This window comes from Hyperoodon ampullatus (genome assembly GCF_949752795.1).
Source record: "Hyperoodon ampullatus genome assembly, chromosome: 14".
In the NCBI taxonomy this organism is placed as follows: Eukaryota; Metazoa; Chordata; class Mammalia; order Artiodactyla; family Ziphiidae; genus Hyperoodon; species Hyperoodon ampullatus.
In genome coordinates this window covers 29,867,696-29,895,207 of record NC_136927.1, presented here as the reverse complement: position 1 = coordinate 29,895,207, position 27,512 = coordinate 29,867,696, and the positions used below count along the sequence as shown (strand labels likewise).

At 43.4% G+C, this 27,512-nt stretch overlaps 1 protein-coding gene across 1 annotated transcript in view; it reads left to right on the top strand.

The window, feature by feature from the left end:
* GRIN2A (glutamate ionotropic receptor NMDA type subunit 2A) overlaps positions 1 to 27,512 on the top strand; it is a gene marked incomplete at both ends in the record, with an annotated part of 172,435 nt that overhangs the window by 104,615 nt on the left and 40,308 nt on the right. The window contains 2 exons of the mRNA XM_079718995.1: positions 307 to 467; positions 23,044 to 23,231. Coding sequence (XP_079575121.1) covers positions 307 to 467; positions 23,044 to 23,231 — 349 coding nt within the window. The remainder of the gene's footprint in view (positions 1 to 306; positions 468 to 23,043; positions 23,232 to 27,512) is intronic.

Sequence of the window (27,512 nt, the reverse complement as noted above, 5' to 3'; positions counted from 1 at the left end):
GTGAGCCTAGGACTAGGCTGGTCTCTATAATGGAGATGAACAATTCCATCCAACAGATACCTGTAGCACACCCAGCCAGCCCCGATGCTGGGCACTGAGGACAGTAAGGAAGAAGACAGACACTGTTTCTGACTTCCTGGAGCTCCCAGACCAGTGGAAGGTGTGATTAAGTAGAAAGGAAGCACAAAAATGAGTGGGTGTTTACTGTCCTGTGCTAGCGCGTGCATATGTGTAACTCCTGAGGCAAGACGGAACGACGGCTGATTCTTCCTCCTCCTCCTTCCTTCTCTGTCTGTCTCTCTCCAGTTTCAGAGACCTCACGACTATTCCCCTTCCTTTCGATTTGGCACGGTGCCCAACGGCAGTACGGAGAGAAACATTCGGAACAACTACCCCTACATGCATCAGTACATGACCAAGTTCAACCAGAAGGGAGTAGAGGACGCCTTGGTCAGCTTGAAAACAGGGTAAGGACGACGGTTTCTTCTGCTCCGCAGGCCTGCCCACCCGCACACTGTACAGAAACGGACCCTGCACGCCTTGCCTTTGTGCTTGTCTGCCCCCACTGGTGTATGTTCTCGAGAGCTGAGCTGGAAGTCAAGGAGGCCCCCAGTTGAGGGCTGCTTTTGCTAATCTGATGAGTATCACAGGCTTCCTTCTGAATTGTGTTAAGAAAAAGCAAATCCAGGACACTTTGAAATGCAGAGAACCAGAGGGGTTTCTTAAACTGATAAAGAAGTTGGTCCAACTCAATGGGATATTTTAGCCAATAGGGAGATCTAAGGAGATGGAGTTTATTTAAAGTGGTGAAGACAGAGTACTGTAAGTTTTTATCTGATTTTAGATAGGAGTTTATGGCATGTAGCTTTCTGTGAAAACTAAGAGGGTCACATTGAGGAAGGAGAAAGGAAATACGGAGAGAAAAGCTGAGAACTCAGTCTCTCTAAAGGTACAGCTAACATTTCCGTCTACCTGTTGGCATTGTGGAGGATAGCAGACACGAGATAACAGAAGCTGTAAACAGAAGACCTGTTTTATGACCTTGGACAGTTCTTCAGTCGCTCTCAGCCTCATACATAAAATGGGAATAATGGTAGGGCCTAATTCATAGGAGTTTTATGAGGATTAAGAGAGAAAATGTGCTGTAAAGCATTTCGGACAGTGCCTGGCACAGAGAGAGGACATAATTGCTAGTGTTGTTATTTGGTGTAAAGGTTAAATTCTATTCCATGGATTCTTCAACTTTTTGAAAAGTCAGGGAAGTGTGAAATGTGTTTTTGAAAGGGTTCCATTAAAAAAGATTCTGTTTTAAATGAAAGGATTGTTTATTAAGGAAAGTTTTGCTCATCCAGACAATGTACTTACGTGGACCATCTCAATTGTCAGGGATCCCTGGCAAGTAAAACGGGATGTAGTGCATTCTCCTTGCCGATTAATGCACAGCTTCTTCCTGTGGGCTGTTCTGCAGGCCCATTGCGAAGGCCTTGCTGCTTCTTTGTGTCTGGTGGGGCAGAGGGGGCCCCTCTAAACCATCAAGCCCGGATCTCTGCATAATTTCCAGGAGCTTTGGCCAATGACATATTGTCATCTCAGTCTCTTTGGAATCTCTTTGGTATCTCAACAGGGGCTGGGACAGCATTTATTTAGAAGCTGAACCCATTTCTTATCTAAAACTCATTCACACACTGCTCATTCTGGCTTGGAATGACTTTTTAAAACTTTTTACTAAAAAGCATAACAAAAAATGCAGAAAAGTACAAGTATTAAGTATACTGCTGGATGACTTTGTCCAAACTGATCTGACCATGCAGTTCAATTAACAAGATGTCACCAATCCCTACAGCCCCCCACCACATACACACACACACACACACACACACACACACACACGCACGCACGCACCCCTCCTCCAGTTACTATCTTCGTGGATCATCCTCGCTTCTAAAGCAGTAGATTCTTTTGCCCTGTTATTCTAACATATAATAAAATCATACCGTATGTTTTCTCTTTTTTTGTCTTTATTTGACTCATCATTCTGTTAGTGAGATCACTGTGTGTCATTCCAGTTCTTTCATTCTCATTGCTGTGCAGAATTTCACTGTGGGGATATACCACAATGCACACATCTTTTCTAATCTTGATGAACGTTAGGGTAGTGTCCCTTGTGGGGCTATTATGAGTAAAGCTCCTAAGGGCTTTCTCCTACATGTCTTTTGTTGTACAAGTGAGTACATTTTTCTTGTTATATACCTAAGAGTGGAAATTGCTGAGCTATAGAATGTGGTATGTTCAATTTTAGTAGATACCAGAAAAGACAAATTTTTGATGACTTTGCAGCTTAGCCATGGGTATGGGTTTTTGTTTGTTTGTTTTCACTGTGGTCTTTTCATCGTATATACTGTTGCTTTGGACAAACCATGAGCATAAATGTGATGACAATGGTTAGAAAAAATGGTTGAAGGCTGGCTGTTTCCCTCCTCATCCATCTGCCACCCAGAGCACAAAATGGGTTGTTTTCTTTCTTTTTCACTTTTTTTAAATAATGCAAACAAAAAGGAGTAGAGAATTAGAAACCATCCCTGGCCATAAATTGTACAAATTGTTCTCGGGAAGCCATATAATAGTTATAACATCCATCTTAGCAAACTTGGGCAGATGGTGGGTTAACCCTATATTCAATCTCCCATGAGGGGGATGCATGACACTATTACTTTAAACTCAGAAACTAGAGCTAAAGGGGTGTGAGTCTTTTCTTTTTAAGAAATAACTACAGGGGCTTCCCTGGTGGCGCAGTGGTTGAGAGCCCGCCTGCCAATGCAGGGGACACGGGTTCGTGCCCCGGTCTGGGAAGATCCCACGTGCCGCGGAGCGGCTGGGCCCGTGAGCCATGGCCGTTGAGCCTGCGCGTCCAGAGCCTGTGCTCCACAACGGGAGAGGCCACAACAGCGCGAGGCCCACATACCGCGCAAAAAAAAAAAAAAAAAAAGAAATAACTACATGCACCCGTAGGGGTGAGGACATTCCTGCTCATTCCTGGAGATTCTGTCTCAGTGGAATTAATATCAGGGGAAACCACTTACATGTTTAACAGGTTCCTCAGTGAATTATTTAAGTTGTTTAAATTAAATTTTGAATAGATAGTACATTTACATGATTCAAAAATCAAAAAGTAGTGTATAAAAAGATAAACAGTGAAGAGCCTTCCTTCCACACTGTTCCTTATTTGCCTAGTACCCTCCATAGTAGCCACATTTACTACTTTCCTGTGTGTCCTTCCATATCTTTCCCTATCAAAGCATAAATAGCTACAGAGTTATTTTTTAAAGATTTATAGTCTTTCATCATGTGAGTGTATCATATGGTATTTAATCAGTCTCCGACTAATGGATATTTAGGATATCATTTTTTGTTGTTACAAACAATACTGCAGTGAATATCCTTACCTATGTGTCACATCCAATGTCAAATAAATTTCTTGGACTGCTGGGTCCAAAACTACACGTAGTAGTACTTTTGACAGACATTGACAAATTTCCCTCCCAAGGAAATTCACCTTTACCATCAATGAATGAGGGTACGTATCTCCCCAAAACCTTTGCCAACACAGTGTATCATCAATCTTCTAAAATTTTGCTAAGATAATAGGTAAAACATGTGACAAAATATTTTTTAATATGCACCATCTTGTTATCAGTAGATTTTTACCAAATGTAATGAAAAGCCTTCTGCAATTCCTTTTTTGAAAGTGTGCCTTATTTTTTTCTGTTGATTTGATGGTTTTTCTTAATTAATTTATCTATTAGAGAAATGAGCCCTTTATTTGTGATGTGATTACAAATGTTTGTCCCAGTTTTTTGCTGCTGTTAGATTGTCTTTTGAGCTTGTAGATATTTTTTTCCACAGAGATCTATGTTTTTTGTAGTCACACCTATCAATCTTTTTTATGGCTTCTGGAGTTTGAGTTGTAATTCAAAAATCCTTTTCACTCAGGTTACAAAATAATTTTCTCCTGTTTTCTATTTTGGTGGCATTTTTAATATTCAGAGTTTTTCTTGGCGTAGAGTATGAGAGATGAATACAACTCTTCAAATGATTGTGAGAACCAAAATTTAAGAACTGCCAGCACCGAACTGCACCAAGACCTGACAGACTCTTTGTGTTGATCGTATCTGCTCATCATCCCGAGACTGCTGCCTTTCAAGTGTCTCCTGCACCACACTGAGTTGCCTTTCCCCTCTCCCATCTCATTTGCTTTTAAAATTTTTCATTATGAAATACATTACTTTAAAATATGAAATGTATTATGAAATAATTTTACAAGAGTAAATATCATGAGGGTTTAAGGAATAATAAAACAAACTTCTCATGTAATAATAACAGTGAACTCCAGCTTTATAAAATAGTTATTCCCTTCCTTCCCCATGTACAGCATCTCTAGAAGTTTCTGTCCCTCTGGAAGGCAGAGGGAGCTACCCTATGTGTTTCTGAATTGTTGAATTTCAGGATATTCCTACCCCCAGTACCCTTAAATCCAGTGAGGCTTGGCTTAAAAATCCCAGAGCGTGTAGCTCAGCTACTGGGTCCTGCCCCTCCACCCACAAGTCTCTCTATCTGTGGCTTAGTGAATATATGTTCGTATACACCAGGGTCAGTGAAATGGGGAAGCTTCTTTATGGGTTGTAACTTCCTGGAAGAGTCTGGGACACAAGAGGGATTTTGCATTATGGTTGAATGAGGGTCCCAGCTTGGTTTGAGTCTGGGCTCTATCGTTAGCTAGCTGTGGCCTTAGACAAGTCATGTCACCTCTCTGAACCTCAGTTTCCCTATCTAAAAAGTGAAAGGGCTGGATTCTCCAATCTCTGAAATAATTCTGAGATTCTTTTACTTGTGTCAGCACTCGAACACTTATTTAGAACTTTCCAAAATACAAAATCCAGACAAACCACAATTATAAACAGCTGTCATTTTTGCAGAAAGGATTTAGAATAATTCTCCAAAGCTGGGTGTCTCCAAGCCTGGCCAATGGACCAACTCTACCTGAATCAAATGGTTACTTGTAAAAACGCAAATTTCTGGACCCAACACAAGACCTTCTCTTTAATGATGGAGCCTGTGAATTTGCATTTTAACAAGCATGCTGCTGCTCCAGGTGATTTTGATACAAGCTAAAATTTGAGAACTACTATTCTAAAAGAGTTCAATAAATACATTATGCATATAAAGAGTAAGCCAGCCAATATAAACATGTAGCTTATCTTCAGGATGCAGAATCACCTAAGAGCATAGGGACAGAGAAACTTGAAACTGAGTTGTTAAGTGTCGTTTGAAACTAAGTTGTTAAGTATCATTGTTTGTTGAAATGTATAATAAATGGAGATAAAGTATCCCAGAAAATATCAAGTAAATCAGTGAGAAAATAGTATTTGCACCGAATGTTTGTTGTACAAACATTGATAGGTAAGGTTTTCCAGGAACAAGTCTGTTCTGACATGTAGGGTTCTCCCGAACCAAAGGTGAATGGGCATTTCATGACCCCAGGTTTCTACACCAACGTTTCACAAAGCGTAGCCTGAGTCTGAATCAGTAGGGGTGCTAATAAAGATGTGGATTCTTGAGCCCCACTGAGCCAACAGAACCAGAATCTCTGGGGCAGGGGCCTGGGAATCTGCATGTTGTAACAAGCTCTTCAGGTGATTTTGATGCACACTAATCAAATTTTGGGACCATCTGCTTTAGAAGAGGGAACTGAAGCTGAAATGAGTGGAGACAGATTTAGATTTATAAATGCTCAGTCATCAGAAGCTGATGTTCTCCAAGCAGTTTTGGCAAGTAGGCAAAACTGCAAGCATAGCACTTATGCCAGATTTAAATTAAACAATCAACATTCCTACGACTCTGAAAAGGCTAATATTTGAAGACATAGTGGGATGGTTTATGTTTTTTATTTTAACTGGTTTTCATGTCCAATCATGTGTATATAAATTTTTGAAAAAGTCCCAGTTTCCTTTAGAAGCTTTAATTTTCGGCCTTCAGGCCCCCCAGTCCCCTGTCTGATTTCATTTTCAGCCCAACAATGTTGGGAAACAGACGGGCATCTTTTGCCTTCACTTACATTGAGTAGTTTGGGAGAAGAAATGTAAAGGAGGGTTGCCTTTTGCCAATAGGCATTTTTCTACAAGGCCCAAACTGTATAATGTGTCTGTAAAAATAAAAGGATGAGGGTGGTCACATCTATTTGCAAGTGTCAGAACTGTCTTTATAGAAGAGGTGAGCACTGAACCCCTGTTCTAAGACACAGCTTCTCCAAGCCTGTAGGGGTGAGGAATCCCTGTTTTGAGAGGTTAATTCATTGAATATTGAGAGATGGTGTTCTGTGAGGAATGGACAGGACCAAGGAGAGGAAGGGCTCAGAATGAGCAGAGGCGTGGAGGAACACAGATTTAGGTTTGGATGAGTTAAGTCGGCAGTGCCTTTGGGACAACATCATCATATTTCATCTCTGCATTGATTGAAACCTAACAATCCGTGAGATGCAGCTCCAAGCGCTTCACATGCATAATCTCATTTGATCCTCAGAACACTCCTAAGAGCTGAGTACTATCACTCCTATGACCTGAGTACTATTATTCCTATGACCTGAGTACTATTACTCCTATGACCTGAGTATTATTATTCCTTTGAGCTGTGTAGTATTACTCCTATGAGGTGGGTACTTTACTCCTTTGAGCTGGGTACTATTACTCCTATGAGCTGGGTACTTTACTCCTATGAGCTGGGTACTTTACTCCTTTGAGCTGGGTACTATTACTCCTATGAGCTGGGTACTTTAAGAGATGAAGAACCTAAGGCTCTACAAGGTTAACTAATTACCCAACACGCTATTTAACTAAGAACTTACATTGTAGAATTATTGACTGTAGGAGTTAGGCTTGCTTCCCAACTTGGCAATGCCAGGGAGGCAGCTGGACATATGAGGTCAGAGCTCAAGGGAGAATTGGAGACCGAAGTTACATATTATATTACTGGGGAGGAAGAAATGTTCCTCTTCCCTTCTAGATTCTTATGGCCGGTCTGAGAATTAAACCGACGTGAGGCATATTAACAAGAGAAAATCAAACAGAAGTTTAATAACGTGTATACATGAGAGAGACCTGAGTAACTCTCCAAAATGGCCAAACCCTCACCTTAAATACCATCTTCAGCTAAAGACAAAAGAGGATGTTGAGGGTAGTGGTTTGGGACTTCAGAGGGGAGGAAGGCAATTCATATGGAGATGGGGAGCAAATGCTTGGTAAATAAACACCTGTTGGACCAGGCAGAGACAATTTTCTCATCTCTAGGCCCTGCCTAGAGTTTTCCTCACCACACTTAGCCCACTGTATTCTCTGCTGATAGCTCTAATCTGGAAACAGGCCCTCAATCTAATTCTTTCAGGCAGTTAGGAGGAAGGTCAGAGTTTCCTCTTGAGTCTTTTGGGCCTTGATTGTTTTCAGCTTGAAGTAATCTGCATGCCATAGAGATTCTTTGTGGAGGCAAATTTTATATATATGTGTATATATATTTAATATTGTATATAATATACATGTATTATATAATACATAATTATCAATTGACAGTCTGGGAGTTGATAAGATCATAGCATCCTTCTTTCCATCCTCAAAGGAAACTGGTCCAGGGATGTTGAACTTGCCAAGGTAGACCAGGAAGGCATAAGGATGCTCATTGATGTTGAGTTGCCATGCAGAGCAAGTTCTTTCAAGGGTGCCATCTGAGCACGATTTATGAGCTATATTTTGTCAGTCAAGCAGAATCCCACTCAGAGGGTTCATTTCCAGATGCTGAGTTTGATAACAGGCGTAGATCTCAAGGTTCGGTGAGCTGTTCTCTTAACTGGAATAGCGTCGTCTCCAGAGGACATCAGATCTACAGTGACCTGGTTTCTGAGATCCACCCCCACACTGCAAGTAAAGCTCAGAAATAATTGCTACCACATCAGAGAGGTAGGAATTTTACCCTTAATAAAAACTCAAGGAAGCAGAGACATCTTTTTTGTACTCGAAATTATCTCTTGTGAAACTCCATTAAAACTATATTAATGGATGTTCAAGGCCACCCATAAAGTATTAAAAATAGAAAAAAAATGGGGGAAAAGTTGAATAAAATGGGATCCCAATTCTGTAAAGATGGAAGGAGAAGGAAAGAGAGAAAAGAAGAAAGGAGACTGAAATGAAATACATCAAAAGTTATCAGAGATATTGCTAGATGATGAGGGTTGTGGGCTTCTTTCTACCCCTTTTATACTTAACACATTTTCTGCAACAAAAGTATTACTTATAATAATAAGAAAAAAAGTTTCTTCTGAATATAATTCTTCAGTTCTTCCTGCATTTCCTTCGGGTATTTGTACACATGTTCATAGTTTACACACATTGAATCAGTGTCCATGCAAATCTGTTTGACATTTCTCAGTAAAATCTGTACGGTTTTGTTGGACAATTATCACATTTAATGACTAGGGGATATTTCACTGAGCTAGAGGAAGATTAATTAATTTAACTTTTACTGCTATGCATTTTCATCATACTTTGTCTGGCATTGAAGGGCCCTCCAAGAAATAGTTATTTCAGAAACCTTGCTGATAGCATTATTGTACCGAGTTGTTCACAATGTCATCCTACCTCATTTCTCAGACTTCTCTGTACAGTAAACAGCATTTTTTTCTTCACTGTAAGGTTCTTTTATCTTGTGGACAACGCAAGTCCTGTAACTACTCGAGTGTTCTTTTTGCTTGGGTTTCTACATAATTCGGAGCTTAATTTATGATCTTCTGTTAGCAACTGCGGAGAGCTTATGGCCTGAATATCTGCTTTCAGACTTTCCCTAAGCCCTTACCTGCTATTCCATCTCAGAGTTCAGTTCACTCAAATTGCTTTATCCATATGTGTAAACCTTCTTCTACTGCAGTTAGAATAACCTGCCTGAATTGTTTTGGGAACTAAGAGAGGTATTTCAAACTGATAGATACCATTTGCTGGGAGCTTACCTATGTGCCAGGTACTGTTTTGAATGCTTTGCCTGCAGTATCTTATTTAAACCTCATAACAACCCTATGAGATAGTGATTTACAATCGAAGAAATAGGCACAGAGAGATTAAAATAGCTCATCTATGGTCACACTTGCTCCAGAGCCTATGCTTTGAGTCACAACTTAAAATACTAAATATGAACATTCCCGTAACAGTGCACAATTAGCCTGTTTCTATTTACGCAGTATTATACAAAACCAAGAACTAATTTTGTTCATAATTTAAAATGTCTCTTTTTCCTTTGAAAGTCTTGATACTGCTTTTAAAACGGGCAATATTTCTTCTTTCATTGAAATGGAGAAAAAAAATGAACTCACAGAGGAAAACCAACCAAAAAAAGGATGTATTCCTTGTATTCGGATACACGTGGTTAGGAAATTCTCCCTGGGGAGACTGAACAAGCAGGAGCTTCCTGGCAGATTCCATCTCCTTGTCTCCTTAGGAATCACCTCTGCTTATTGATTGTCAGATGCACATGGAGACTTCAAATATGTCATCTCATTTCATCCTGATTCAACTCTGCCAAATAGGTTTTCTCTCCATTTTGCAGAAGGTGAAACTGAGGCTCAAGGAGCAGAAGCAACTTGTTCAAAGGTTACGTGATTGGCAGAGCTGGCATTCAGACTCAGCCCATCATCTCTTTCTGCTCATGACATCTAACTGTCTGCTTGTCCTGACAAGTGAAGGATTCTGGGAAGGGTTGGACACCTTTGTCATGAGGTGTATGAGGCTGGGGGGGCGGGTGGGGAGGTGGAACCAGGGAAGTTGGCGCTCCTGCCCATCAGTGGCTCAGATTTGGAAAATCTCAGTAGTGTGCTTCCTTTCTCTCCACTGTGAAAACTAAACAAGCTCCCACTGACCCAGGTGCTAAAATGGTCTCGGTGTTAAAGCATCAGCCCTGTGTGTTCACTTGCTCTAGCAGCAGGGGGAGGAGTGAGTTTTCCTGGTGCCGGGCTAGCTCAGGCCATGGGAGTCTTTAGCACAGGTTGGGAGATGCTGTCCATACCCCGTGGTGAGTGCTTGGGGCCTAGACAGCAGCCTCTGCCTTAGCAAGTCCAGCCTCATTCCATCGAGAGAAATGCAGGTGGAAGAGCAATAGGAATTCGGGTACCACGCCTCAGCTTTCCCCACTGTGGTAGTTCCCTGTGGCTGCCATAACAAGTAACCACAAACTTGGGGGTTTAAAACGAGAGAAATGTCTGCTCCCCTAGTTCTGGAGTCCAGAAGTCTAAAAGCAAGGTGTTGGCAGGGCCACGCTACCTCCGAAGGCTCTGGGGAGAATTGTCCTGTCTCTTCCCGCTTCTGGGGCCTCTTGGCTTGTGGCAGCATCGTTCAAATCTCTGCCTCTGTTTCCACATGACCTTGTTCCTTGTGTGTCTCCTCTTTTTTCTAATATATTTATTTATTTATTTTCGGCTGCGTTGGGTCTTTGTTGCTGCACATGGGCTTTGTCTAGTTGCGGAGAGCAGGGGCTACTCTTCATTGCGGTGTGCAGGCTTCTCATTGCGGTGGCTTCTCTTGTTGCAGAGCACGGGCTCTAGGCGCACGGGCTTCCGTAGTTGTGGTGTGTGGGCTCAGTAGTTGTGGCTCGCAGGCTCAGTAGTTGTGGCGCACGGGCTTAGTGGCTCCGCAGCATGTGGGATCTTCCCGGACCAGGGCTCAAACCCGTGTCCCCTGCATTGGCAGGCGGCTTCTTAACCACTGCGCCACCAGGGAAGTCCCTCCTCTTCTTATAAGGGACTCTTCTTCTAAGTCATCAGATTTAGGACCCACCTAAATCCAGGATGATTTTGTCTTGAGATCCTTCACTAATTACATCTGGAAAGACCCAATTTCCAAATAAGATTACATTCCCAGGTTCTGGTGGATGTGAATTTTGGGTGGACACTGTTCAACCCAACACACTCCCTTAGGCACCAGTGTGACCTCCTCTGACAGGTGTCCGACGTGAGCACTGCCGCAGAAGGCTCTCCTCTGGGGTCTGTGGGGGAGGCCTCACCACCCAGCGCTCTACCCGAGTATGTGCTGTGGGGAGTGACCTTGTAGTTCACCCCAATGCCCAGTGCACGTGAATGCAGTACGGGCTCTTGGGGGTAGACCGCCACCATTGGGCAACGCGATTATTATGCTAGCTAGTGTCCGTCCCTGCTTCCTAATCTCAGTTGCTTAGTTGTCCTTGCTCTGTGCCAGACGCTCTTATAAGCACTTTACCTATAATTCTTCATTTAATCTTCACAACCGCCCCGTGAGGGTTGGTACATCCAGCATCTCCACTGTGTACACAGAGAAACTATTGTCGGGAGTGGGGGAGAAATTTTACTCGACTCTTCTAGCTTTTTCCTGGCTGGTTGAAGAATTAAATTGACAGGAGATAGATTAACAGAAGAAAGTCAAACAAAACTTTAATAACATATATACATGGGAGAGACCCAGGAGAACTGGGTAACTTACCAAAATGGCCCAAGCCTCACCTTAAATACCGTCTTCAGCTAAAGACAAAAGAGGATGTTGGGGGTGGGAGTTTGGGACTTTAAAGGGGAGGAAGCCTGTTCACATAGAAATGGAAGAGCAAATGCTTGGTAAATAAATGTTTGCTGCACCAGCAGAGACAGTGGGACACAGAGAGGAGTCTGATCTCCAGGCCCTGCCTGGTTTCCCCCAACACACTTAGCCTGTATTCTTTGCAGACATCTCTGGTGGTAGCTCTATTCTGGGAACAGACCCTTCATCTAAGTTCTTTAGGCAGGTAAGGAGGAGGTAAAAAGAAAGGCTTCCTGAGTCTTCATTTCTTAAAAATAATCAGCCTAACTTAGTCCTCATGCCTAAGAGACACGATTCAGGACGGCATATTTGGCCCCCCTGCGCTGTCATGCAGAGGTTAAGTCCCTTGCCAGGCAAGTGCTCGTAAGCTTCAGAGCTGGGATTTGAACTGGCTGTAGCACTTATGCCCTTAACCACTATGCTGCATTGCTTCTCATTAAAAAATATATTCTCATTGTAAAAAATGCAGATAAATAAGCATCCATTTGACCACGTCCCAATCCCAAATCACCCCCACCCCCACCAGGTAAGCACTGTTATCTGTCTGATACACGTGCCGTTTCTCCTAGACCTTTGTTAGATGCATTTGCATATATTTATATGTTCACACGTAATTTTAAAATTTTGTTCTGTGGGATGCTATCAAACTCTGTGCAGTAAGGCACAGTTGGGTTTTCAATTAATAATGTGTTTTTTTTTCTTCAAGAGAAATTAAATTTATTTTGAGCTAAATTGTGAAATGTAGCAAAAGCAGTGCCTACCGTGAAATTTATGCCATCAACCAAATACACTGGTAAAAAAATAGATGGGTAAATCATAATGCAAACATCTACCTTAGGAAAAAAGAAGAAGAAGAGGATATAACCACAGAGTAAGCAGAATAAAATTATAAAAATCAGAAACGAAATTAATGTAATTGTGGAGAATTGAAGGAGAAGAAAAATTTTAAGCTAGTTCTATGAGGTTTTTTTTGGCTGCGTTGGGTCTTCGTTGCGGTGCACGGGTTTCTCACTGCAGTGGCTTCTCTTGTTGCAGAGCACAGGCTCTAGGTGGGCGGACTTCAGTAGTTGTGGCGCACGGGCTTAGTTGCTCCGCGGCACGTGGGATCTTTCCGGACCAGGTCTTAAATCTGTGTCCCCTGCATTGGCAGGCGGATTCCTTTTTTTTTTCACACACACTGTATTTTATTTTTACAAGAGTTAAATAAACTGACACCAAGCATTGTAAATGGATGACCACAACAAAAGCAACAATGATTGCAATTACCAAACACGAAACACACTCATACTATGTCATAATATTGACATTCAGTCCAGTAATCCTCCGCTGTAACAGCTCCTTTACTTTGCAGTGAAAATCGATTTGTATATTTTTTGCCTCTGAGTCCTTGTGGGATTTTTTTTTTTAATTCAAACAGAAAGTCACAAAAATTATAATCATCCTCATCAGTTCACTCAGTCCCATGTAATTAATTTTTTTTTATCTTGATCTTTTGTTAGCACTTTTATGAATTCATGCTATCAAACTCTGTGCAGTAAGGCACAGTTTGGTTTTCAATTAATAATGTGTTTTGAGGCACCTTCCATATGTGTAGGTGTCTTTTGCCTTCATTCTCTTTGACGGCTGGAAAGAATTCCATGGTTTGCATACATCACAGTTTATTAGACTGTTTCCCTCCAGGGAACTCTTGGTAATATGGGCACGTTAAAACTCCATGATGAGTCCTCTAGGCACTTCTGCAAGTAATTCTCTAGGAATGATCTCAAGAAGTAGAATTTCTGGCTCAGAGTACTTATACCTTCCAGAAGAGGTTTGTCTTATTCAACTGATTGATTGATTGATTGATTGACTTATTTTCTGAGGGACCCCGTGGTGCAGAGCATCCGCTTTGGATTGAGGAACACGTAGCTGCATATTCTGACTCTGATAACTACCAACTGTGTGACCTTTGGCAAATTAAATAGCCTCTCTGAGACTGTTTCCCACATCTTTCAAATCCTGTCTCCCAGATTCCTTTGAGAATTAAATGAATTGACTTAGGGAAAGTAGCCGGCACTGTATCAGACACATAATAGGGTTTCATTAAATATTGATTCTTTTCCCAGTCTCTCACTTTCATATATTTTCTGGCCTTTGAGAGTCCCTGTCTTTCAGTCCTAGTGTGTGGCAAGTTTAGCAGGATCGTTGTCACTACCAGGAGGGTGTTGTGATGCTTAAAAGCCAGCATCCTGGATTCGAATTCCCTCTCTGCTAACGTTCAGCTGTGGGACCTTAGACAAGTTAATTAACTTCTTAGATCTCGTGGTTTTTTTTGTTTATAAAATGATGGTGAGTCTGATTCCTTCACTTAGGAAACATAACTTAGGAACTTGCACTTAGAACTGTTGTAAGGATTAAATGAGATATGCAGGCAAAGAGCAGTGTCTGGCACATAGTAAACATTCAGGAAAAGTCTGAACAAAGAGAACATTCTCTATAACATGAGCATTTTTGGTAATATGCTGTGCACCATGGAATAACTGCAGTAGAATGTTTACTCTGATCCCAACCCTTGAAGAGTTTCTACTAAGAAACTCTATAAAAGATTTACATGTCAGCAGGAACCAATACTTTTCCTATGGCAGAACATGAGTGGTAACATGAAGAAAGAATAGCATTTGCACAGTGCTTTGTAATTCATCCAGCAAATTTATAGCCGTTCCTTCCTTCAACCAGAGTACAACCACATGGGAGAGGTTGTTTTCCTTCTGGTCAGATGGGGAAATCAAGGTTTAGGTATGTGCACAGACTTACCCAAAACCCCATAGTAGTGCTCCTCTGACCCCACATCCCACCTGAGGACATGCGCTCATATTTGGGAAGCCCTGCAGCAGTGCCTTGAGGATGCATTGCTTTGGCAGGTGGTAGACAGGTCTGGGAGCACTGACTGCGGAACACCCGGGACTGAGACCTCCAGCCTTCGGTTTTCTCTTCTGAAAACTTAAAAGATTGCATTACATGATCTATCACCAACTTGGACAAGGTTAGTTTGTTAAATTCCATGTTAAATTCAACAGTAAGGAAGAGGGGATTTTCTGTATCATTTTACCCTTTTCCTGTTGTTGTGGTTGTTAGTCAGTAGGCAAACTGTATGTTTGTACTGTGTTTGCCCTTGTTTCCTTTCCTTCCATCCCTCCTTCTCTCCCTCCTTCCCTCCTTCCTTCCCTCCCTCCTTCCTTTCCTCCTTCTCTCCCTCCTTCCCTCCCTCCTTCCCTCCCTCCTTCCCTCCCTCCTTCCTTTCCTCCTTCTCTCCCTCCTTCCCTCCTTCCCTCCCTCCCTCCCTCCTTCCTTTCCTCCTTTCTTCCCTCCTTCCCTCCTTCCTTCCCTCCTTCCCTCCTTCCTTCCCTCCCTCCTTCTTTCCTTCCTTCTTCCCTCTCTCTCTTTCTCCATCTCTCTCCCCCTCTCTTGTCTCTTAGTCTCTCCCTGTAAGTCCATCTCCCTCTCTTCGTTCTCTCCCTCTCTGTCTTAACTTCTTTCTCCTTCTCTGTCTCTTTCCCTCACTCTCTCTTTCCTGTTCTTTCCTTTCTTTCTCTCACTGTCTTCCCATTTTCCTTGGGGCCTGCTTCCATCTGTATTTTTCCCTCCCTCGTTTCCTCCCTCCTTCTCTGCCTCTCTCTGTCTCAGTCTTACAATACGGCACAGAATTTTCTCAGTTAAAAAATAAATATTCACCATCCATCTTTTTTACCCAATTCACAGTGAATATTACTGGAAGAATTAATCAACGCAAATTAAACTGACAACAGCAAAAAGCACACAGAGTGAAATTTGTTATTGACTACAAAGCCACAGACGACTTGAATCTTCTTGGCCACTTTTGCCTCTCTGAACAATTTTGACCCAGAAGAATTGGACTTGGTGGCAACCATACCCACAAAAGAAAACTCAAAATGGCAGAAGTTATAAATTAGTAAAATTTATTATGGCCCAAATTCTGATCAATGACTCAAATCATTATAAAATTTCAACACAAAAGAATTGATCCCAGTGAAAGTAGTTTCCAAAAAAATTGGAAACAATTCAATTATGCTATGTGAGACATTGATCTAGGAATTAAATTAATGTAACAGACTTTGCCCTGAAAAATGCTTCCTTAGTGAAAGTGCATCAGTGTTGGTATAATTCTGACTTTAAAGTTTGTATTCACAAACTCAGAGTCATAATGTGATTCTAGGCCATTTTCCTGAAGCCTATTTTAGACCATCCCATGCTGATGTCAGGTACAATCTCTGTATGTATTGAGTGTCTCCTGCCCAAGAAGGCACATTCAAAGGTATCCTCAGGGATACCACTTCTTGGCCCATGAATGCCCTTCACCCACCAATAACCCTGTGTCTGGGTGCTTGATGATGATCTACACCATTGCTTCTCTGCACAATGACATCATCACTGCCCCAGCAAAGTCCTGTATTTGCACCAGGGTGTGCAATTTCCAAAACACCTTCACTCCCGTTTCCATCCATCCAATATCCAGCCCTGTGAATGAGCTATTCCCCCATTTTACAGATGAGAAAACCGAAGCTCGAAGAGGTCCCATGACTGGGTCTCATTCATAGAGCTGGCAGAGGTGGACCTGAACCCCATCCACTGTTCTACAGTTGCCCAAACATGCTGACTGGCCTGAATTACTGGCTGACGTGCTCCTCTTCCTAGCAAGGCTTTGATGTGCCCTAAAAAAATATATTCAGTTCTCATCAAAGAGATTCTTTTTCTTTAAAATTAATTAATTAATTAATTTGTTTTTGGCTGTGCTGTGCACAGGCTTTCTCTAGTTGCGGTGAGTGGGGGCTACTCTTCGTTGCGGTGCGTGGACTTCTCACTGTGGTGGCTTCTCTTGTTGTGGAGCATGGGCTCTAGGCACACGGGCTTCAGTAGTTGTGGCTAACGGGCTCTAGAGTGCAGGCTCAGTAGTTGTGGCGCACAGGATTATTTGCTCCGCGGCATGTAGGATCTTCCCAGACCAAGGCTCGAACCCGTGTCCCCTGCAGTGGCAGGCAGATTCTTAACCACTGTGCCACCAGGGAAGTCCCCAAAGAGATTCTTAATTCTCAGTAATGCTTTAGACTAGACCTCCAAAACATACACACATAACACACACACACACACACACACACACACTCATACACACACTCTGGTTTCATTAATTCATCAGAACAAGTCAATGTCTGGTTAAAGACTTCTTGAATGTTAATGAATGAATAATTAACTTTAACTATATAATTAGCCTTTAAATGTGCTGAGACCCCCAGAGAGCATCTGAAAACATGCATAAGGAGATGATGAGCTAAAACCGGAAACTTTTGATTAGGAAACGTCAAGCCACTTGATAATACAAGTCCCTTTCCCCAAAGGGGCCATGCCCTGACTGGGGGCCATGGTGTCCCCTTTTGTAGGGGGAATCAGCTTTGCCGGTAAACAGTCTTGGGGCCAGGAGTGAACATTCAGGCCATCGTTTAGGTACAGGAGAGACCAATGGAAGTAACAGGGTCAGATCTACACACTCCAGAAAGCTGTAGCAGCTCTTCAAAGCTGTCAAAAAATCTGGCAGGAAACTGCTGGGTTAAAGTGGCATGGAGTGCACATGACAGTCCTCCTTACTTTGCTTCTTTGCAAATTTGCAGAGAGGAGGTCTTATTTCCCCCTATCATTCTGAACTACTGTCATTTTTTATCGTTTGCTTTCCTTGAGGGCTGCGGGTGACAGGGAGAGGGTGACATCACCCACACAGCCTCCATGATGCCTGGCGGGGGGTGGGCACATCACACAGCCAGCACAGCACAGCATGAATTTTCTGACTCCGGTCTGTCCCAGCCCTTGCACTGGGGAGCCGACATGTCGTTTCATTTGTCACAAATGTTTGGAGAAGTGGTCGCCCTTCTGTAGGGAGCAGAGGCAGAGAGGTGGGCTGGGTAGGGCCCCTGTCCCCATCACAGTTCTCAGACCGGATCTTTGAGCCTCACCCACCCGGTGGACGAAGCACTGAGCCAGTGACAGCCACGTGGCTCGGTAGGAGCTGGGAAGGCAGAGACATAGATGATCTCCCCTTGAAAAGCAGGAGAGGAAAACGCCAAGCAGAGAAGCATCACTGTGTTCCCTCCCTGTGAGCCCTCAAGCTTCCAGCTGATGGCTCTGAGTTCTGGGGGGCTCTTCCCTCCAGCACCAGCCTGTAATCTCTGTGTTGTTCCAAGTCCAGTGCTGCTAATTACACTGCAGCCTAAGATGTCACTCGGTCTCCCACCATCACAGCTCCGATCCCCTGAATGCTTTTGGTCTAAATTGGGCTTCAGGTGGCCTTTTTCTCTTTCTGACCCCCTACCCTCAACAAGAAGCTGTGGCCATCTATGCCTAAATGTGTCCCAGACGTGTAGGATAGCATGTGTTGAGGGCAAGAGATGTTTTCTGTGGAGGTGACTCCAGACCTTACAGGGCTGTGCATCTCCTGGGAAAGAGACAGATGAAACTGAACGACCCACCAGATCTTTGAAAACTGATGGCTCTGGTCTGATCCTTTCACTTTTTTCACAACGCTGGGCTTCATGTAGAGCTGTAACCCCCAGTCTGAATCTCAAAGCAGTAGAGCTGTTTCCATTTATTCCACAAGTCTTATGGGTAACATGGTCACAGTCGTTAGGTCTGTGGCCTTTGTCATCAGACTGTGTTAAGTCCAAATGCTGCTCTGACGCTCACCTAAGCTGGGCAGCTGTGTCCCTTACTTTACCTCTCAGTGCCTCCGTTTCCTCATTCCATGGGGACGGCAGTAGTGCATCCATCTTTGCTCAGTTAAAAGGAGTCAGTGAGGGCTTCCCTGGTGGCGCAGTGGTTGAGAGTCCGCCTGCCAGTGCAGGGAATACGGGTTCGTGCCCCGGTCCGGGAAGATCCCACATGCCGTGGAGTGGCTGGGCCCGTGAGCCGTGGCCGCTGGGCCTGCGCGTCCGGAGCCTGTGCTCCGCAACGGGAGAGGCCACAACAGTGAGAGGCCCGCGTACCAAAAAAATAAAATAAAAATAAAAAAAAAATAAAAGGAGTCAGTGAAATGAGATAACGCATATAAAGTATTCAGGACTGGATTTGTCCCACAGAATGCATAAAAGTTGTAAGCTCCTTTGCTGTAAAATCTGAATTCAATTGAACAGCTCTGTGTGTCCTGAGCATTCGTTATGTGCCGGGCACTGCGCACACATCTCCTTATATAACATCGCTTTATTCCCAACAGCCCTCGAAGGGCGGGTAACGTCTGCTCCACTTTGCAGCGAGAAGAATGAGGCTCAGAAACACAGGTGCCTTGTTCAGAGTCTTTGAACACAAAGCCCACTCTTGAGGATGTCAGGGAGTTTTACATCTTTTCTTTTCAACAATGGGAACATTTTTCCTCAGTGGGAAAGAGATCAAAGGCACAGGTCTTTGAGTCGGAGCAAGGAGAGCCCAGGGCCCTCGCTCCCTCCACCTCCCCCGCCCACCGGGAACCACCGTGCCAGTGACTTCAGTAGCTGCCGGCCACGTGTGGCCATTTACACCAGAATCTAAATTAATGAAATAAAATTTAAAACGCAGGTTCTCAGTTGCACTAATCCCATGTTAAGTGCTCAATAGCCATAGCACAGATATGGAGTATTTCCATCATTGTAGAAAGTTCTCCTAGACAATCCTGCGATAGAGGGTTTGTGTACAGAGACTGGAAAAACTGCCGATGAGCTTCAGGCTGCCTTAGCCTCTCAGAACCTCACCTGCTCATAGACAACATTGGAGAAAAATAATAATAATGATAATAAATTTCCCTACTGGGCATTTGTGAGGCCCCGGTGGGACAATGTATGTAAAATGCTGTGCACTTTTGTCAAGCATTGTGCAAACAATGGCCTTGTCTATCAGAGGGAGCTGTGTAAGCCCCAGGATGTTTTTAAACATACCGGTATCAGTGGCCATTGCATTTAGACCCCAGCTCTCTAGAATCATCAATGAGGGACAGAAATCAAAGTCCACATGGCCCTGTGGTTTCCTTCATGTGTTGTCCTCACTTTGGTTCTGATGTGGCCCTGAGACCACAGACAGTCTCCCTGGCCAGACCGCTCTAAGAGCATGGCCGCCAGCCACCCAGACATGCCAGCGTGTGGTTGCTTTGCTCAGAATTAACTGTGTCTTTTGCAGCTGTCCTCCCTCTGACTTGATGGCATCTTGCATTTGCAAACTTTGTTTTCCAAGAAAACTTCCCTTTTTCTTTGGGCTCATCCGGCTGTTTTTTGCTCAGCTGAAGATTTGTCATGAAATATGGTAATGATTTGCAGAAATCTGTGCCTGTCCATAAAATATGAATTTAAACTGCTGTTGGACAACTCTCGTATGAGTGCCAGGTACAGTTTTAGATTTCCATTGCAGAAATGCATCAGTGTGTGGTGGGTTAACAGGATGGGGAGGGCTTTCACCCCATGAATACCAACAGACGGCCTTAACATTTGAATCTACCTATATGCACCTGTGTGTGTATTTATGTTTGTTTTTTGAGGAATTGAGAGAAGAGAGTTGCAGGAGTCTTAGAAAGTGTTAATAAAACCCAGGTTCTCGCCATCTCCATGGCAACATGAAGTATTGAGGTGGCAAGCACCCCAACTTCATTCAGAGTACACATACTGTCCATTTGTCCTGAAGTCCTCAGGGTACACATGTTATCCAGAGTCTCACTTTCCCTCTTGAGATTGACAGAAGGTGACTCTTGGCTTGCAGAACCGTAGAATGCCACAGTTCAAAAGGACCTCAGTGACAACCTCATCTCACAGATGAGAAACCAGCAGTGCAAAAGAAGGAAGTGACTTTCTGAGGTGGCACCGTCATAGATGTAAATGTAGACTAGAACTCAGATCCCTTCCACCTGCTCCTCCGCCACTCCTGTCACATGCCGTACTGCCATCATATACAAACCAACCTTTAAAAACCCCCCAACCTGTATTTCCATGGGTCTCAGCATTGCTGGCTGTCCAGAAAGGGTGTTTCCTCTTGGTTCGACAGCTCTGTTTGCCATTTCTGTTGACAATGCCCAGTTTTTCCCCCTCTTCCACTTGGATGATCTGATCCCCTTACAATAGTCTCAGAGTATAAAACTAAGTCTCCAACCCTACAGCCCTGAGATGAAAGCTTCAGAGTCTTTCTGTTGGTGAGACAAGCCTTGTAGTCTTGCCCCATCTCTAACCATTACAGAAACAAAAAATTAAAATGAAGAACACAGCTGTAAACCTTCCAAATAGTTTTATTCCCATAGGGAGTCCTTCAGCAGCTGTCTTTGGAAGGATGCAGCGCTTTACATCCTCTTCCTGCCACTTTTTTATTTTATTTTATTTTCTTCACTACCGTATGTCTTCTGTTAGGGAGTGAAGGGAGTGAAGCTGAAGACGTGTCAGCAAGTTGAGTGGTCTCCCATTTAGTGTTCCTGCCTCCAGTGGAGTTGAGATATCCATCCCCTGTATTCAAGGCTGATCATTTCAGCCTTGTTAAATAACTTTAAAAATTGGAAACAACATACCTGCCCACCAGTAGGGATGTAGGTCATGAATTAGGCACAGCCGTGCCTTCGAGGGGATTACTGGGTGCTTGCCTTTTGGAGGGTGCCTACTGGGAGGGGTAAACAGGACTTCTGAGGTGATGGTGATGTTCTCTAATTCAGTCTGCGTGGTGATTTCAAGGATGTACACATATGTAAAAAGTTACCTAGTGCTTTATTCCATATAAGATATACCTCAATAAACATAAATATACCAAAATATTAAAAAGAGCGCTCTGTTTATTGACATAGAAGTACATTCACTATGTGTGGGGTTAAATGAGAAAAGAAGGCCATTGGTGAAATGGGTTGCGTGGTGTAATTATATTTGGAGAGTTGAAACAGGATTGGCAAACTATGTCCCATGGGCCAACCTGTTTTTTGTAAATAACCTTTTATTGGAACAGAGTTGAATTCATTCATTTATATATTATCGATGGCTGCTTTCTTGCTATGTGTTAATTTCCTAGGGCTGTCATAACAAAGCATCACAAACTGAGAAGCTGAAACAATAGGAATTTTTTGTCTCCTACTTCTGGAGGCTGAAACACCGAGATCAGGGTGTCAGCAGGGCTGTGCTGCCTCTGAAGGCACTTGGGAAGGATCTGTCCGGGCCTCTCTCCTGGCTTCTGGTAGTTCCGAGGCTTGTGGCAGCATAACTCCAACCTTCACCTGGCATTCTCCCTGTGTGCATGTCTGTGTCCAAATTTCCCCTTTTTATAAGGACACCGGTCATATTGGATTAGGAGCCCACCCTGCTCCATATGACCTCATCTTAACTAATTACATCTGCAATGACCCCATCTCCAAATAAGGTCATATTTGGAGGTACTGGGGCGTTAGGACTTCAACATATGAATTTAGAGGAAACACAGTTCAGCTTCATGCTACAACAGAAAGCTGAGTAGTTGCACCAGAGACCAAGCCTAAACTATTTATTATCTTGCCTTTACAGAAAAAGTTACCAACCCCTGTTTTAAAAGGGGTGTGTATGTGTGTGTGTGTATATACACACATATAAAATTTGTAAAGTTGTTCACAAATTTATTAACAGAGGTTGCCTCTGAGTTATGGAATTATAGGCAATTCTTTTTTTTCTTTTCTTTTTTTTTCTGTACGTGGGCCTCTCACTGTTGTGGCCTCTCCCGTTGTGGAGCACAGGCTCCGGACGCACAGGTTCAGCAACCACGGCTCACGGGCCGAGCCGCTCAGCGGCATGTGGGATCTTCCCGGACCGGGGCACGAACCCATGTCCCCTGCATCGGCAGGCGGACTCTCAACCACTGCGCCACCAGGGAAGCCCTAAAGGCAATTTTAATTTTAATTGTGTTCTTAATATTTTCTGCATTATTTGGGTTTCTAAAAATTATTATGTAATAATTTTTATAATATAAATGAAACATGTTTCATAAACATGTTTCTTCGGGCAGGAAGAGACATCATTCCTATTTAGTCTCTCTACCCTTCCTGCGTGAAACCATCTGATTCTCCCGTCCTTTAATGGTTTATTTTGTTCGAATGCAAACCTTTCTAAATAGGCCACTGCCCTTCACTGTTGGGAGTGCTAAGGGCAAACACTTGCAAACCAGCAAATTCAACTGTTTACTCACTTGGGCATAAGGATTCTTCATGTCTTTATTTAACTGCCTCTTGAAACTTCGAGAGAAAAGGTTCTGGCTTTTATCTCCTCATTAAAAATAGATTCTTTTATGCTGATGGGATGGAGCAGTCATGAATCATCATCTCCCATGTGAAAGAAAGTGTGTGATGCTGGATCAGGGCTTAGGAGCTGGGCCCTGAGATGGTACCTCGCCTTCCCCGTGACTCCCTGGTTTCTTGTCATTGCAGGAAACTGGACGCTTTCATCTATGATGCTGCGGTCTTGAATTACAAGGCTGGGAGGGATGAAGGCTGCAAGCTGGTGACCATCGGGAGTGGGTACATCTTTGCCACCACTGGTTATGGAATTGCCCTCCAGAAGGGCTCCCCTTGGAAGAGGCAGATTGACCTGGCCCTGCTCCAGTTTGTGGGTGATGGTAAGTCCTTGGTTGACCCCCTACTTCTGAGGGACTTGAGACCCTCACCCTCTCTGTTTTCTAATTGGCTTTCCAGTAGATCATTGGGTGATGAGTTTGCTCACCAAAAGTATTTATTGAGTGCTGATCACGTGATACTGCGATTCTTTAGTTTGCTCGTAATGGAAACCAATTACAGACAACTCAGTAAATTAAAAGGAGTTTATTTTAAGGTGCAGAAGTGTCTATCTCAGTGAATTTAAGAAAGAGTTGAGCAAATAGGCTCAGAGGGAAACAACAGGAACCAGGGCAGTCCTGGGGCCTCAACAGCAGGAGTTCATAGGTCCTCTCTGTAGAGCAGTGGTTCTCAGTGTGGGGCAGGGATTTTGCCCCCCAGGGGATATTTGGCTGTGTTTGGAGATATTTTCGATTGTCATGACAGGGAGGCTATTTGATACCGGCATCCGTAGGTAGAGGCCAGGGGTGAGGGATGCTGGCAAACATGCTACAATGCCCAGGACAGCCCCCCACATCTCAAAACACAGGATTATCTGACCCCAAATGTTAATAGTATCAGGGTTAAAACTCTGCTCTAGAGCAGTGACATTATGTAACAAGGCTGCAATAAGTCCCAATCTCTATTTGCCAAATTCTAAATTTCAAATTCCAGAGGAAGGATTCCTGATGCATTTTGGGTCAAGCACTCTTTCTTGGACCCATCAGGAGTGAATAAGGGGTGGGGTTACGTTGTACTAACACAGCAGCTCCAACTATTATCCTGTGGAGGAATGAAGGCGAGCCAGTCTCTATAAAGGGAACAGTGAGCAGAAATCCCATGGGTTTCCTCTACAGTCCACCTCTTGGCTGCCTATCACGCAAAAAAAGACTGTTTCCACCCTCACGGGGCTTACAGTCTAATGGGATGATGGTACTTCTCTACTCACAGTTGATGATCTCACCGCAGCCCATTGTTCCCTAGCATGGTTTTTAGAATCCTCTCATGGCTCACGTGGCATGCTAGTTACGCTTGGACTTGCCAAAACTGAGACAGGAAAAGCAAAGGCAGCAGAGATGGCAGGTGAAACCTTAAAACTTGAGTAAGTGTGAGTAGGCAACAAAAGCTCGGGGCATAGGGCAGAAGCTGCCTTCAAGAACGGTGGAAGCTATATTCGGAGATGGTGCCAGGACAGGCTACGCCTGTCTAGAGCTGGTAGAGGACAGTCTGGCAACCACCATGGCCAAGTACGGTATTGAAAGGGGCAGAGGTTAGTGCCTCTGGTTGGTGTGAATTTGAACAAAGTGCATAATGCCTTTCAGTCTCTACTCCCAGAATTAAACCCTGGATTCTCACAGAGCCATCAAGAAATCTAAGTGTGTTTTATGTTTCTCTCCCAAATGAAAGCATCTGATTCTTTGAATTCCCTATAGGGCATTTGTACCTTCCTCAGATCAAGAGCCGTGTTCTCTGCTGTGTCATAGTGATTTGTGGCTGTGTTGCTCAGCTGTTGCTGTGAAATCTTGGAGGTACACGACAATAGCATTTATTTTGCTCGTGGGAGCACAGGTTGAGTGGAAAAGCTCTGCCTCAGGCCGTGGTGGCTCCCCTGATGCTGCAAGACCATGGGTCATCTCTGTGGTCTCTGTTCCGCCTACATTTATTCTGGGTCTCAGGCTGAAGGGGCAGCACCTACCTGGGAAAAGCTCTTCCCTTGGCTATGATGGAGGCAAAGGAAGAAACACCTACCTGCACGTGCACATTTCAAGTCTCTGCTTTGTCAGATCCACGTCGGCCCTTCTGTCCAAAGTAAGTCCTGTGGCCAAGCCCAGAGTATACTCTGGAGGTAGACTCTGCCTTGTGTGGGAGGAGTTTGGGAGTTAGACGACAAGGCATGTGGACACAGAGAGGAGTGAAGCACCCCTCCACCAGAGTGCTTGACTAAGCACCTCCACGTGGGGTGCAGTTCTCGGCGAACGAGAGCCTTGTTTCCAGCAGTAAACACTACAGAATCTTGAACGTGACAGGTAAACTGGTCAATGAAGGATTGAATGGATAAGTGCATGCATGGATGGATGGTTGGTGTCAGGATGCATTTCATTTTAAATACGACGGGTAGCTGTCAAATAAGTCAGTTCTAGCTCTACTGCTGCCTACCACTGCTGTCACTCTTGCAGCATCTATTATGAAATAGCAACATATTTGGGGAATAGAATATGCCAATCACCATACCGGATGCATTACATGTGTTCTTTAATTTAATATTCGTTAACAACTTTATGAAGTTAAATATTGCTTATACTCATTTTACAGAGGAGGAAACTTCAGCTCAGCGGGCTTGTGAGTCCCCTAGTGAGTAAGTGGCAGTCTCTACTTAAGGGGCCTTACTCTGGATGGGGGTCAATCTTGTAAGGTTCTTGTTTCATTCAGTTCTCTAGGATGTCTATCAAAGTTGGCTAATCAGTTGCTTGAGATACATAGATACTTTAGGAAAAAGTAATTTAGTGTATGTGTGAACAATATCTATTGTCCCATTTACAAATGCTTCTGTGAAAGGGGTAATTTTTCTTAGCCTCAGTTTACTCATCTTCAACTGAATGCAGAAATATTTACCTGATAAGGTTGTCATGAAGACAAAATGAGAGGTTCTCTGTAAAGAGCTAGCTAAGTACCGCCACCTGGGAATAGAAATGGTTCAATAAATGCTAGCTGTTACCCTCGTCACCCCCAGCGCCATCAACGCCATCATCACCCTGCTCCCCCTCCCCCTCCTTGTCGTTGTTGTCCATCCACAAATCCAGCATTCAGCACAGCCCGGTTAGCGTCGTGGTTTTGAGAATATGGTCAAGTTAGCATCATGGAAATGCGGTGCTGAACAGAAAATGTCCTCTTTGTGGCAAATAAGAAAAAATAAAAAGTAAAGGCATCCAGATAAGCCAAAGGTGTGTTCTTTGTACGAGCAGAGCATCCAGATCCTTAGAGATATTTTCTGTCCCGACCCGTGGCTTTCCTGGTCAGACTCTCTGGGCTGGGAAATGTGTCTTCACAGCTTCATCTTTAGAGACCACCCAGGGGCAAAGACATTGGAGAGAAAATGATGTTGCTCCAGGGGGCGTCTTAAGGTAATCTTCGTGGAAAGCCGTGTCCAGTTCTGAATGTCCCTCTAGGAGTAAATGCACGAATTAACACATCTGCATAAATATTTCACTTACCTCATGCAGCTTCAGCAGGATTAATTATGCTTTGAAATTAGACCTGGAAAGAGCACAGTGCTGAGCGGTCCCCAATTATTATTCATCCTCTGGAATGGAGTGTTTATCTCTTGTTATAGAGTAGCTTCGGTGGACGATTACAAGTCTAATGAGTGTCAAAAGTATAAAAAATTTTCCTAATGAGCTGCGTAAATATAACCTTTGAATGGAGTGTTTGGTTATTGTGGAAACCGCTTATGTGAAGCCTGCCAGGCATTTCCCTAGGAAACAGGCTACTGATCTCCCTTAAGAGACGCACAGGATCCCAGTAAGACCTTTCCTTCCTTTTCCTGTCTGTCGTGTTCTTTCTGAAACGGTGGAGTGCACCATGGGGACACTCAAAGGTACTTTCCAGCATTGATCATCAATACCCAGCGTTTACCGAGAAACACACATTCTCAGGCACTGATGTTCCAAGAAGGCGATCTCATGGTCTTTTCCTTCTTTCTTTCAAGGAGCTTACAGTCCAGCTGGTTGCCAATGTATGAAACTAAAATATCTAATCTCAAAGTATGAACATATTTGTAATAATGCATATATATATGAATTAATATATACTATATATGTGTTTATATATATACATACCTATATATACTCTTTGGTACCTTGGGTAGGTGAGAGAATGCTCAAGGAGAAATATGAGATATATCAGCTTTTTTTTAATGGAAGAATGAAAAGACAGAATGAGTCATAAAGAAAACAAGTAAGATCTAGACAAAGATTAGAATAGGCCAGAGTTCACAAAGCCCCATTCATTAACTTATCCAGCAACCAGCAAGTAACTAGTGGGTCCCCGTTTTCACCCTGGCACCTAAAAGCTGACAGCTGAGTGAGAACATAAAGAATGAGTAAGTCTGGGACCTAAAAAAAATGGCATTTCTGGTTTCAAAGGGGAGGTTGAACAGGAGATCTCTTAGGCCCCAGCAATCTCATGGATTTCGTAATTTTTTTATGTGATTCTGGGATTTGAAGAGTCAGAAGGAAGATCATAGAGGTTAAAGCACTTTCGATGTATAGAGGCCAGCAAAAAGATATTAGGAAGAACAAGATGATATA